Source organism: Talpa occidentalis, unplaced genomic scaffold, assembly GCF_014898055.3.
Source record: "Talpa occidentalis isolate TD23 unplaced genomic scaffold, MPIMG_talOcc4v2.1 talOcc4.96, whole genome shotgun sequence".
NCBI classification, from domain to species: Eukaryota; Metazoa; Chordata; class Mammalia; order Eulipotyphla; family Talpidae; genus Talpa; species Talpa occidentalis.
The window spans coordinates 35,241-49,522 of NW_023605372.1; the positions used below are offsets into that span (position 1 = coordinate 35,241).

A 14,282-nucleotide genomic window follows, 5' to 3' on the forward strand; every position below is an offset into this window, starting at 1 on the left:
GGGAAAAGTGACAATTTGAATTAAAAAATACTCATTACAATTATTATCCAGTGGCAAGGATGACAATAGAAAAATGTAGCATAGGAATGCAATAATTCATTGCATTTTAAAAACAAAGTCTTCAGCTAAGATATTTAGGGTGGAAGAGGGTGGATAGAAATAGCATAATGTTGAGCTACTTTGCCTGTCTTGATAAAACCGGCCCACCTTTTGCCCAGATATCCAAAAAGAATTTCCCTACTTGGTATGGTTTGATAGGTTATTTTTTTTTTTTTTTTGCATCTTGAAATGCATAAAATATTTTTTGTATGAAGTAATGGCCATAGACTTTCCAAATTCCCCAAAATAAAACCTTCCAGTCATACCAAATAGCAGTGTTCTACTTTTGGACAGCAGGGAATTGAGGCAATAAGTTATGGGTTTGTATAATTCTTTTTGCACTTATAAGATTAAAGTTCTCTTTCTGGACTTCTTGAGATTGCTGACTTTTAACAGTGTGACTGTTAAGTAAGGGTTTTCCAAAATTTCAACTATTAATACACACAAGCTTTTAAGCATGTATAGTGTGTTTTTATCCTTTCAGAGCTTAGCCTCTTAGATATAGATATAGAGTATACTAAACTTTTAAAAAGTTTTATTTATTGCAACCCTTTCTCAACTATCCTGCTTTGTATACATTTTATAGAAATAGTAAAGGAGGAGAAAGCAAAATTCAGGCATTGACTATTCTAATGTTAGTTACTTGTTTAAAAACTATAAATTTGAGTACTTTTATACACACTAAATTATCTTTAAAAATAGAAAAACCATATTTCTTTCCCATGGCTTGTCCTTCCAAAAAATGTATTGTTCTAGGTTTGTCCCCATGAGACCCATTTTTTCTTCCAGCCTGTTGTGCTATGAGCCACATGGGATTATCTAAAAGGAAAAACAAGGCAGGCATCGATTACTCAGGTAAAGAAGAGAGGCAACCAAATCAGGATCTCCTAATTTCTAGTATTCATGCCATTTCTCTATAAAATTTCAAATTCTGTGCGCCCAGTGACTAGCCCAGGTAACTAAGGACTCTCGGTATACCTGGAAGGAGGAAAGGACACTAGCTTGGAGTTGTCTGGGAGCTTTCTGTGGAGGATTAGGACTTGACCTGGATTTGAAGATGGGGCAGGACTTCTGTAAACAGCAGGAGGGAAGTCTCTGGGGGTGCCAACAGAAGGGTCAGTGAGCACAAAGGCATGGGGTGTACATGAGGCTGTTTTATCAAGAGAACTATAAATGATTTGTGGTAAATAAACATTGATTAGTAAAATGGAACTAAGTGTGGAGGATCTTGAATGAGAAGAAAAGGATTTAAGTTTACTTCTGTAGCAAGTTTTCTTTAGATTTTTGAGGAAAGGCACAAGATTAAATTCAGACTTACAAACAAAAGTAGTTAAAACCAATAGCTTCTCAATATATAAAATTTTTCTAAAAAGAGCCTTGTCCCAACACATACAGAAATAGAAGATTTACTATATATGCCGGGTTTTATTCTGTGTGCCATTTTTTGGAAACTAATTTTCCAAGCCCAATGGCTTACGCATTCTATTTTTCAGAGATGCCCTACAAGTTTACCCCAAAACACTGGGGGGATGGCCGAGAGAAAGCCAGGCAGGGTTCAAAAGGAAATCTCAATTGATTCTCCAGGAAAGAGCTTACATTTCTTCAATTTCAAAGCATCAGAAAGTCCTGGGGTTCAATTCCCACTTCACATATCTGCAGAATGAAACATTATTTTTTTTTTTAATTATAAGACACTGTGATGAATTACAGCGGGGAAAGTGGAAGGACAAAAAAGGGGGGAGGAATTAATAGTTGACACCTTTATAGTGTTTATCATTATTTAGAAGATAAACAGTAAAGCAATATTTTATAATTCCTGTTGCTTGAAGCAGTATTCTTAATGTCACCTAAGCCACTCAAGCTTATTAGACGTAGAAAATGTTGCCCCTGGTATTAATATTTTACTTCTATCCCCTTTCCTCTTCAGTTCCTATTTTGTCATAGGTCAAGCATCCCATCTTGTACAAAATGCCCCCATCAGATGTCAACTTTGTCCCAGTTCTGCCACCAGAAATCACAAATAATGCTGCTGAAGTTGTCTTGAAGTGCTAAAGCAGTCATAATTTCAATTTCTTGTTCTTCTAGATTAGTCTGTTGCCTCTCATTCTAGTTCTTTTGGCAGTTGCACCTGTGGTTTGAAGGAAAGGGGAAAATTAATACTGGGAATTTAACAAATTTACAACAAAATTTACAAAGTTTCTATGTCTCAAAGAATGAAGAACGGATTCGAAATTCTAGCCAGAGAGCCCCCCTCAGATTATGAGAAAATACATGCTGACAACTACAGCCACCATTTACTGGGCATTTACTGAGGCCAGGGATGGACACCACGGTTTGAGGTACACAGGGAAGCCCATCCCAGAAACAAGGGGGGTGTTGAGTCTGCCTGGGCTCAAGTCCTAATTTAGCACTTACTATGAGGTGTTGGACATCAATTTTGCCTGCTGTAAAATCTAAATCACAGGACTGTTTGGGATTACATAATATCATGAAATTTTGTAATCAACATTAACCTATTTTTAAACCATTTTCTCACTTTATTTAACAAAAGCCTTATAAGCAGGGGGCCTCCCTAGTGGCACAGGGGCTTGAGATGCAGCCTGTGAGGCTGTCCACAGTCCCTGCAGCGCGGGGTTCGATCCCTGGCCAGGAGCTGCCCACATGGCGCAGCAGACCTCTCCTGGCTTGCCCACTGCTCCTGTCAGCAGTGTATTTCAGTCATTCTGCCTGTTCTGTTCCCCACTCTGTCTCTGATGGATCCTCTCAGTCCCCGAACCTCTGGCCTGTACCCCAGTTCTTGTATGCATAAATAAATCTTTCAAAAAAAAAAAAGCCTTATAAGCACGGAAGAAGCTCAGAGAGGGTAAGAAATTTACTTAAGGTCACACAAATTGGAAGTAGCAGAGCAGGATTTAAACCCAGATCTGCCTCATTTTAGTTCTTATACCGTTACCACTAAAACATAACCAAAAGGACTACCTCAAGAATATAATAATATGTTCCTTTCAAAACTGGGCTTTCCTCTTTGAAGCACACTCCTAATTTTAGACTTATTAAAATGTTAAAATATTAATTGAGGAACTCCCAAGAGCAAAAAGATTACAGAAGAGTAGCATAAATCTGATTGCAAATCCACTTTATAGCTTTGCTTCATAGGAACAACTTAAAGATAAAGCAAATTCTTAAAGAATCTCAAATGGTGTTGTATCTTGGGAGGGTGACTCATCATCATGCAAGTATCTTTCAGAGAACACCAAGGAAGTCCAGAGGACACTCAAAGTTTATTCAGTCATGACTAAGAGTATTTCCCCTTCTGTTTCTCGTATCCACCTGCTGATGTGAGAACCATTTTGACCATCTGCTATGGCTCCTCGAACAGCTAGTTTTCTGCCCATGACTTTTGGCTGGGAAGGCTTTCTAATACCGTGCCCACCAGAAAGGACCTTTGATGTGCTTCTGTGTGTACCGCCTTCACAGCAAAGGGTCGGCATGTGCCTCTTACCCTCTCCCTCCCAAGAGCCAGACTTTCACGAAGGAAGGGGTGTTAGATATAATCTTAGTAGCCTTCCCTCAGAGAGCATTGATGAATACAAAGTATCATACCAAGTATTTATAACAACTCCAAAGCTGTAATAAATAATTAAAAACTGTTCTTTGCATTAATGAATGGAAAAAAAATGTCATTTTCTGTATGTTTTGATATATACAAGGAAGGATTCAAAAATAATAAAAATCATAAAAATATGTGACCCTGACCCAAAATAGTAAACCCAGATGTGGTGACTCATTTAAAACATAACCAAGCTGGCAGGAAAGGTCACTGGTAAAAAGAGGAGTAGCATAAATCTACTATTTAAAATCATAAATCACTATTTAAAAAAATAAATAAAAAGGAAACTTCTTGCTTACTTACATATATGATATGTAATCATTTAATTTATCTGTAAAATCAAATATTCTTAAAAACAAAAACTGGAGAGTCCATTACCAAGAATACATTGCCTGAAGAAGAAGTTTAATACACTGATATAGCAAATTTGTATCATGCAAATAAATATAAGCCCAATGTGACTCAAGCTGATGTTTCAGGGGATACCAGCCATCTGGATGTTTTCATGTGATATTTAAAAATATATATAATAATAAAACCAAAAAAACCAGGCCTGCATATTTTTCCTATAGTCTACCAGTTTTGAATACCTGGTTCACAGATTACATCTCTCCTGAACTGAATTAAACAGGCAATTTTTTGGAGAAGATAGCATTTGAGCCAAGCAAGTATAGAGATTTTCCTTTACTCTTTGCTAGCAACTTTAGTTTAGGGACCTCAATCCGAAAGCATTGAGTAAAAGGGAAAAACATTAAAATGAAAAAAATATACAATTAAAAAATATAAACTGCTTAAGGAGATGTGCTCTTAACACAAATAGAGTATTTTCACATCCATGAGAGGAAAAACTAATGTTTTTTTACTGTTTAAATTTCTAAGAATGATTTATAAGTATGATTTTGTACTTATACATTTAGTTTATACTTAACATTTTAGTTAGGTACATCAATTAAAAAAATCACAAGATTTCAAAATTTTATTTTAATTTTAACCTCATACTTGAAAATCTAGGGGTTTGGAGGGCTTCTCTGTTCCCCAGTGTATGTGAGGGGAAAATCCCCAAACTCTTTAATTTTATCTCCCTAGGTGAACATGCTTGTGACTTAATTTTCTGGCCAAAAGTATTTCTTGCTGCTGGAATTTTGTAATATCACCACTGATATCATTTACAGTATTTCGTTGAATTTAAGATGCACAATTTTGATGTTTTCCAACAGCTCTGAAATCAGAAAGCACCTTTCAATCCATGTTGCATTACAACAGCTGGCTACAGGTGCAGGCAGGAACACACGTTACCCTTTCACACTGTTAGCATGACAATTGAGCTGTGTGTCCCACTGGAACCATGTACAGGCAGATGCAGTGCATTCATTTTTTTCCTATAATTCACTCTTTATTTTTTTAATATTTTATTTTATATAGCTCTTACATCATTTTTCATTTTTTGCACAATGTATGTATTTTCATTTTGGTTATATTCCCCATACAATTGCAGTGCGATTTAAAATATCTTTTAATGAATGATAAAGCAAATGTGGCACAATGTTATGGGTATATAAGAATTCTTTGTACTATTTTTGAATTTCTAGAAATCCAAGATGACATCAAAATAAAAAAATTTAAAAACTCATTTAAAAGATTACACTATGATTCAGCATTAAAGCAGATTTTTATTGCGTATGCAGCCAGCACAAAAATGAACAACAGGAAGCAGATTGCTCTTAGAGAAGTGAATTGTCATCAATGAAATCATGGGTTTCACATTTTTCTCAAGATTATGTGCATGAATTTGTGTGATATTTTGGATCTGAGGTACATACAAAGAGATGGTTCTCACCATTCAAGCCAGGCAAATGAAAGCAGGAGAAACTGTTAATCCCTTGGACTAGATGAAAGAGATTTCAAAGCAGAGGCTGATATGCAAGACCATCATGCCAAATTCATGCAGCCTTTACTGTAGTGCATGCTTTTCTTTCTTAGTGGACATTAAAAGCAAAGAAACATCTTAAAATTGGTAACCTTTTAGAATTGATTATAGACGAAAAACGTAGAACTTACTAGGGCATTGCATTTCTGTGGTTATCATCATGAAATTACTTTGATCTTTTATTCTAGGATTTGGACTCAAAACCAAAGTGTTCTCAGTTGATTAAAAGGCAGAGAGTCATAACCACGAAAATGATAAAACCAACATTGTAAGCTCTGTGAGGTCAAGACTATACGTGTCTCATTAAGCACTGAAGCCCCTGACCCTTCTGAGGGGGCCTCACACTTTTGAGCACCATGTAAATATTTGTTGCATTAATAAATAAGTGATAAAGACTCCAGGGAAGGACTTACACAGCAGAATATTCCCTCAGAAGGCTGTGTTGGGTTAGATGATCCTTTGATACTTCATTCTCTTTCTGGTCTGAATCCTTGTGTCTCCTTTAATGTAGATTTTAAAAAGACTTCTCTTCATTCTTTTCAGACTGCTATTTTTAATGATACAGGCACCCAGGGAGCTTGCATATGCTTTACTGATGACAAGTTACAGAAATGATAGAGCTAGTGTCTCTCAAAACAACACCCCAATCCACCCCCTATGAGTTCTGGCTGCCTGTGGAAGAGCAGGTGCAGAAAGTCTTGACCATGTGCCCAAGGGCAGACAAGGGACTCTGGCTTGACCTCATGTGACCTCTAGTGTTCTTTCACTGGTCCTGTGCCAGAGTCCCTCTAAATAGCAGAAGAAAGTCATCTTTGATTTGGAAGAATGGAATGCTGTCAATTCTGTAATACTAGGATATGGGAATGAAGGGCAGACATATGTGAATAAGGGCTGTCCCAAATATGTGAATAAGTAACAATTATTTTATACTTTAAAGCCCTATATTTTTGGGCCTCCAGGTTTTGGTGCCAGTGATGTCTTTTGTGTGTGTATGTATGTGCGTGTGTACTTGAATCACCCATGTAATATGCTAGCACCATACCAGGTAGCACACTATAGATAATGTGTTTGCACTTTGCTTTTCCATTTAACACTATATTCTGGAAGTCACTCTATATGAATTACTAAAGGTCTTCTTCCTCCTATAAAACTCTTTAAAACAAAAGAATAAGCTTATACAGAAAGTTGCTTAAAGCATCTTGAAAAAAATTGTTACTCTGATGAAATAATTTATTGACATTTTGTTGAGTAATCTCTTGGCTAAACTGCCTACTAGATTTAGTTTAATAGTTAATTATCAACTACCTTTGGATGCACACTTCTCATAAATATCATAATAGAAAAAAATTTATTTCTGCAAAGTAACCAGAAAAGACTAGAACATTTTCACCTATCAGGAGCAGTAACCAGTGAATCACAGTAACTATCACAGTGAAAACAATAGTAAAATAGTCTAGAATTCTATTAATTCATGGAGATACTAACCTGAAGCTTACCATTTCTGGACCTAAAAAGTGAAAAATATAAATGCAATTGCAAATAGTCTCTGTCCATCTACTAAAAAAGGACTAATTACTTTTAAGAAGTTTGGAAGCCCACAATTAATCTACGAAAGACTGACCCAGTTAGGCCTTTTTCTTATTTACCCCTCACAGCAGTTTTCTGGAGACCTTTGACTGTCAGTTCTGTGCGGCTGGGATGGTGTGAGGATAGGGAATAGATAAGATAAACCTCAGTTTCTATTTATAAAATCTTAAGAGTTGTTAAGATGATTATATGATGTAATTCATATAATGACGCTACAGTAAATGCCCAGTAAGTGTTAGTTGTTAATATTGTTGTTACAGAAGTGATACAGATGTTTATCTTGGGAGATAACCAGGATAACTAGTAATGCTGACTGGCTTTACCCAGTTAGTCACAATTAGTGAGACTATCCTGGTGTTAAAATGAACAGGGACTGGAGCTGGGATGCATTTCATGTGCTGGCTCACCGTTTCTCCCTCCTTCTACTTACAGGTTTAAGATAGGCCACGTTGCTGTGACGAATGTCATTCAAGAGCTGATCTCTGGGAGTGATTTCCACCAGCGGGGGTGGCCTATTTTTCGGCACTGGTTTGAGTGTTTTGATCACGTCTTTGAGGTTGGTTTTCTCCTGGGGGTCTCTGGCCTCTGGCATTCGAGATTTGCGCTGGATCCTCTTCACCTTCACCACCCGGAAGGAGTCCGGGTCTGTCCTGTACTGTGGAGGCTGTGATGGCTTTTTCATCATTTCATTTCTTCTTGCTTGAGTGTTAGCTGGTTGAGAAGGTTGGAGTAACTCCTGCATTCTAGAATCTGGCATAGGTCCCCCCAACATCTCCCACATCCCAGGTGGCAGCCCCAACCCATTCTCCAACATGGCTATTAACTTTCTCTGCTCTTTGAGTTGCTGCTGTTTCTGTTCTTCTTGTCTTTTCTGCCTTTGTTTATCCTGGTTTCTGGTGAGCAGATTGGTTACCACCATTCTCGGACCTGGAAGTTCAAAATGGTAGCCCATCTTCAGGAGAGTGTTATTTGCCTTCAAAAGCCTAGAGATTTCCATTTCAGCATGGTGACCCAACATGTGCCTCTGATTGTGAAACCGAAGTTCAGTTAGTGTCTCATTGAACTGGAGACACCTCATGATGGCCACGATTCCTTTACCTGTGATGAAATTAGACTCGATGTTGAGAGTCGTTATACTCCTATTTTCACGCAACATGTTAGCCAAGGCAAACGCTACATTCTCATCTGCACCCACATTTGCTAAACTGAAGGTTTTGATGTGTTTGTTTTTCTTCATTGCATTGACAAAGTCCAGCAACATTTCTTTGGGGATGTTTTCAATGTTGTTCAGGTTGAGTTCCTTCATGTCAGGATCATTTTGTCTAACCCGCCTCAAGCTCCCATCCAGGTCTGTTTGGTTTCCTGAAGGCCTTGCACTTACCTTCAAAAAACTGGTATCAAGAGTTAACTTCTTAGGATCTAACTTTGATATTTTTCTCTCACTTTTTTCTTGTGCCTCTGGTTTGTCTTTCTGGTTTTCAAATGATTTATTGATTACCTGTTGGCAGTTTCTTTCACCATTTCTGATTTTCTCTTTTATTTCACATTCCTCTTCTCTTTTTATTTTTTCATCACTCTCTTCACTAGTATCTTCTCCTTCATCATCTTCATCTTCTTCATCATCATCATCTTCTTCTTCTTCTTCTTCATCATCATCATCATCATCATCATCATCATCTTCACCATCATTATCTGTTTCTTGGATATTGTTGCCTCCCTTTGATTCTCTTTTATTTGCAATAATTTCATTATTGAGTTTTTCTTTTAAATACTGGGACATATTTTTATTACCTTTGTCTATTTCTTCATGCTTCTTTGGAGTGTTTTCCTAAAAGAAAGGGTTATGGGATTAGAATACACAGCAGGGACAAAATGTGAAGCAAAGCAATACCTACTGGAAATAACACAAATATTTATTATTAAGGGAAAAAAGCAAATAGACTGTATATATAGTATCTTTTTGTGCATATGTGTGTATATATATAAGTACACAATACACTATACCCTATTTGTGTATGTGTGTATAAATATATTTATAATATAGAAAAGCTTATAAATGAATAGAAAAAAAGTCTGTTGTATTAGTTGTCAAATTAGTAGTTATCTCTAGAGAAGAAAGATAATTATTAAGACAACTGAGGAGGAAGATTTTTCACTTTTTGCATTATACAACTCTGTTGTGTTTGACTTTTTTTTTTTTAAAGAATTGAATATGCACATTAGTTTTGTGAGCAAATACAAGCACATAAAAATAAAATTTTAAGATATACACACAAGTACACATTTTTAACTGTGTTTGTCTCATCTAGTAAGATGAAACCAAGTTAATTTTGTTCTGAGATTCTGTATTGCTTATTTTAATAGCTACATTCAGTAGCAGTTGAAATTATTTGTCTTGACAATCTTATGGAGCTATAAATACATTGAAATTTGCTTTGTATGTGGTGGAATAGACATCTTTACATTTAATAGTCCTAGGTTATACATACAATAATTTTCTTATTGTCCTAAGTAAAGTTTACATTCCAAAAGTGCTTGCTAATCTAGTATGATGTCAATATTAAACATATTGTGTAGGAAATTAGAGCAGTTTGATATTTTGGAACATACCAAAACCTTGACTTTGTCTCCTTTGGTCAGTTAAAGATGCCCTGATTACTTCTAGGGCAGACTCACTAGAATGGTTTCTTTGGTAGGAAATTACTTAGAAGGCAGTGTCAGCCACAAAAGGGGACAAGATCACACAGAAATTTTAAAACAATTGCTTAGACTGAAAAAGAAAATGACAGTTTATTAGATTCTTGCTCATCAATTAGTATGCTTTCCTATAAAGTATGGGTACCTCATAAATGTGTTTGAAAGATATTGTAGCAATTTGGGACACAGGTTCATCAGAGCAAGAACTTGACCTTACTGTTCATAACATAAGCAGGACTTGAGAATTGACAAAGCTTAACCTTCTAAAGCCTTCACCACTGCATTTCTCATCTGTTCCAGCAGGTGGAGCCAACCATCAAGCTGTTTAATTCACACACATTAGTTATAATAAGTGTTAAAAATGACCCTCAATCCCCACCCCCCCAGGAAATTTGTATTCATATAGAATTGTTTTTCACTGAAAATGTAAAATATCTGCAAATTTTCCCTTCAACTATAACCTGATCTAGCCAGCAATTTTTATTTTGTGGTGCTTAGTACATGTTTAAACTCCCTTGACCCAGAAACCAGTTTACAACTTTCTTTAATTATAACCAGTGAGATAGTAATGTGACAAGATACATCTTTATCAGCAGACATGAACAAAAGAGAATTAACCTTGGATTTCTGTCTCCTTTTTTGCTAAGTCATTTTAAAATGAGACATTAAAAAATTGCTGACATATAATAAGTTCATAGATTCAACCAACCACAGTTCCAGTTCTCAGAGAATGGTGGGAAATGGGCAGTAGTGTCCATTTGAGGAGGCATGAACCTATTCCCCTAAATCATATACAGTGTTGTAAGCCAATGTTATCTCAATAAAGGAAAAAAAGAACATTTAAGAAAGCACTATTTTTAAAACTGTTTTATAGCTATCAATTTCTAAATGTTATCACTCATATCCAATGTGCTGTGGGGATATTAGATATTTTCAGTTATTTTGACTTGGTGTAATTGTAGGATGTGTGGCTGGCCTTTAGAGGGACTGTGACACCCTTGAAATTGTATATAAAATTTTGCATCTATATGGGTATATATATACATGGTCCAAAAGAGAGCTTCAGATGTTAGAGAGGATACCGCTCCTTAAAGGGGCCTATGTGCAAACAAACAAACAAGCCAAAGCAACAACTGCTTCTGGTTGTGAGTTAACTCATTAAGTTAACTATAGAATACAGACTTTCCTGCATTGCAAATCCATAGAATTTTTTTAAAAAGACATTTGCAAGAAATTGCAAACTTTCTCATACAACTAAATCAAGTGTTTCAGAAAGTTCCAATCTATAGTAGGATTAAATATTATGATTTAATCTACAAGTGGAAGCAAAACAAGACAAAAACATGGAATCTTGAGGAATGGCAGTTACAACAAAGGTACCTGACAGCTCCAGCACCATTTCTCTGTAGGGCACAAATCCCTAGTTACCTTGGATGCCACAAAGGTGAGAGGAACACGTTCGTCTTCCGTCATGCGTCTGGATGCCTTTTGCAAATACATATAATCAACAAGAGACTTATGGTCAAAGTTTCCAGTTGGTGGTTTCTCAGTTTGATCTTTCTGAATCATTCCCACAGGAAGCCTGGGGTCAGGGGCCATGACTTCCATTTCTGATTGTAGTTCTTTCAGCTCTTCAGGGGACAAGTTGGCCAAGATTTCATCTTCATCAATCTCTCCACCAAAGAGGTCTTCTTGATCTAAATTCCTGCTGTGTTCTGACATGATTTTTTTTCTATATTTTTCTGTCTTACTAAAGAAGGAAATACAATAAGAGATAGTTATTATTTTTTTAAAATTCTTAAGAAGTTTCCCTAGTTAACAAGTGTCCTGAGTTAACACCACCTTGAGAGAATTCCCTCCTCCAAGAACTGGTGCTTGCTGAGCAGCGAGGAGTGACTACAGCTCAGCTCATGCAATCTCTATATTAAGCAGGACTTGGCTGGATAGGGTCAATTTATGGAACTACTACGCTGCTCTCTTTTTGGCAACTTGAGTCAGCTGCACAAATCCGTCTGACATTTCAGTACAGCTGCTTAGGTTCGGCAGTGCAACTGGCCTACACAATCTCTGCAGGAATAAAATGTGTTCTTTTCCTACATGAGCTCACATTGTCACACACAAATTCATGCAACCCATATCCACATACCTCACTACTGCAGGAGAGACCACCTCTTTTTATTTAAACGATGAAAGCAACGTACAATATTTTGAAAGGAAAATCCACACAAGGACTTGAGTTCTATTGAGCTGAAAAATTCTCTTGATGGTGGAAATAAAGTTCTCAGGACTTCCCTCTTCACTACAATGTGATTCTGGAAGCAAGTAACCCTGCTCACAGCAGAGGTCTGACTGTGTTACTCATCTGCTGTGTAAGCTGAACCTTTGCAAGTTGTCCTTATTTGCATCTAGATCCTGTGATGGAACAGATGGGGACAACTGGCACTTGAATTTCCACGAGTAAGGACTATAATATTTTAAATAATTTGTTTTTCTTATTAAGTTATTTATCAGGCTAGGATAAATTAAAATGACTCAAAGTTAAAATGTAAAAAGCTCCAACTGGAAGAAACCAAGAAACCATAAGATTTTTTTTCACAACCTCAGAGGGAATAGGGTAGTATTTATTTAAATGACAAATTGTTATTTCCTTTGATCCAGCAATTCCACTTTTCAGAATGTGTCCTATGGATATATTCCCACATTGGTGAAATGATAGGTGTGCAAGATTATTCAATATAGCAATTATGAAACAATAATATTTGAGGCTATTTGTATAATAATGGTTAAAAAGAATGTATGTATATGTACAAATTTCATCCACACAACAGATCCTTGGAAAGATACACAGGTAACCAGTATCTTTGGGTACTTGTCAAGAGCAGAACTGACTTCTGGGAAGAAGACTGTTACTATCTACTTCTTTACAGTTATCAAATTTTGAAGTTCTGAATGTAATGCTTGTTCAAAAATATAAACTTATTGTACAAAAGTTAGGGAAACAAAGAAAATAAATGTTTCCCTTTATCACTAAGACCAATCACTACTGTAAGCTGTCCATCATTCCAGTCCTTTCTTCTGGACATATGAACTCAGTAACCTATGGTGATCTGCTTTTTTGACTTACAAAATCAAAATTTCTCCACCCGCAGGCAATTGCGTAATTTACTGCTATGCAATTTTTAATGTTATGATTGTTTACTTGATATTCCATGGTTTATGTAACCAGTCTCCACTTGTTGGATATTTGGACTGTTTTTCATTCTTACAAGTAAAAGCAGTTATGTGATGAATATTCATGGAGTTAAATATTTGTACATATGCAAGATTTTTTCCTTAGTATAAACTGGATACATTATAAGAAGTGAAATTTCTGTCCCAAAGAATATAAAGAAATTAAAAGCTTTGCATACGTGTGGCTAAGTGACTTCCCTCAATATTACATATGAGATGTGGGACATATATGTATATACACATACACACACAGTGTAATATATGTAAAATCATCTGCAAATTAAATGCATTGTTACTATTTCAGTGTTACATGTAATTATTAATATTATATACAAAATAAATATTAGATAAAGATATTAATTAAATTATATAAATACTTACACATGCATAATATATAACCCTATATTATTAACTATATTTGATATACATTACATATACTTATTGTATCACTACATAATATCTTGAACATATTATTTATATACAATATATACTATATAATATGTAATGTATACTATTTATATGTAAATATTATTGTAATAATATTTATAAATGAATTTTGGGCACATTTTAAATTTATACACATACACAAATTTATCAAATCATGTAAAAAAAAGAATTTTTAAATGGAAATTCTAATGTTTTCTTCCTATCCCAGTGGTTTATCTTAACTATCCCCAAACTGAGAGACTTTGCATATATCTAGCTAAGTTTATTTCCGAGAAAGTCACTACTGGTGTAGGGATCATTTTTAAAGTAAAGAACACAGGGGTAAAGGGCTGCCTTGCTGTAAAAGGGAAGCCAGGGCTTGGCCTCATGGGAGGGACGAGGTCACTTTGTTGTGCACTGAGCTGCAGACCATCCTTTCATAGACTCAGTTTGCAGAACAGTGTCAAAAGAGAGTTGTGTTCAAAGAGATTAGGGAAATGTTATATTCTACATTTGTGTTTTACAGATCTGTAAGCATGTAAGTTTTTAGAGACTCTAAGATATCCTGTACTACAGAAACCCATTTGTTTAACCCAGTGTTCCCTGATCTTAGTTACTTCATGCTTTTTTTTTCTTCCCTTTCAAGAAACACCTGGTAGTAGCCAGTGCAGTTAGTTTTTAAAATCCATGTTTTAGGAAATATTT

The 14,282-nt window shown here is 35.8% G+C and overlaps 1 protein-coding gene across 1 annotated transcript; it reads right to left on the minus strand.

Annotated features, from left to right (window-relative positions):
- Nucleotides 1-2,003: 2,003 nt before the first annotated feature.
- On the minus strand, nt 2,004-11,642 carry LOC119237492 (leiomodin-3-like). Its single transcript, XM_037501512.1, has 4 exons — nt 11,349-11,642; nt 8,907-9,051; nt 7,654-8,867; nt 2,004-2,227 (listed from the first exon to the last, which is right to left on the minus strand). Exons 1-4 carry the CDS (start codon nt 11,640-11,642, stop codon nt 2,201-2,203), a joined length of 1,680 nt encoding a protein of 559 aa, XP_037357409.1. The 3' UTR covers nt 2,004-2,200.
- Between the last annotated feature and the right edge of the window lie 2,640 nt (nt 11,643-14,282).

What these genes read in the sequence shown, in the direction of transcription:
- LOC119237492 (XM_037501512.1), bottom strand. Translation starts at nt 11,642, where the DNA reads ATGTCAGAACACAGCAGGAATTTAGATCAAGAAGACCTCTTTGGTGGA. An exon ending in CCAAGAAACAGATAATGATG is followed by an intron (nt 8,868 to 8,906) that starts GTGAAGATGATG and finishes ATGATGATGAAG; the next exon opens with AAGAAGAAGAAGAAGATGAT. An exon ending in ACGTGGCCTATCTTAAACCT is followed by an intron (nt 2,228 to 7,653) that starts GTAAGTAGAAGG and finishes TTCAAACCACAG; the next exon opens with GTGCAACTGCCAAAAGAACT.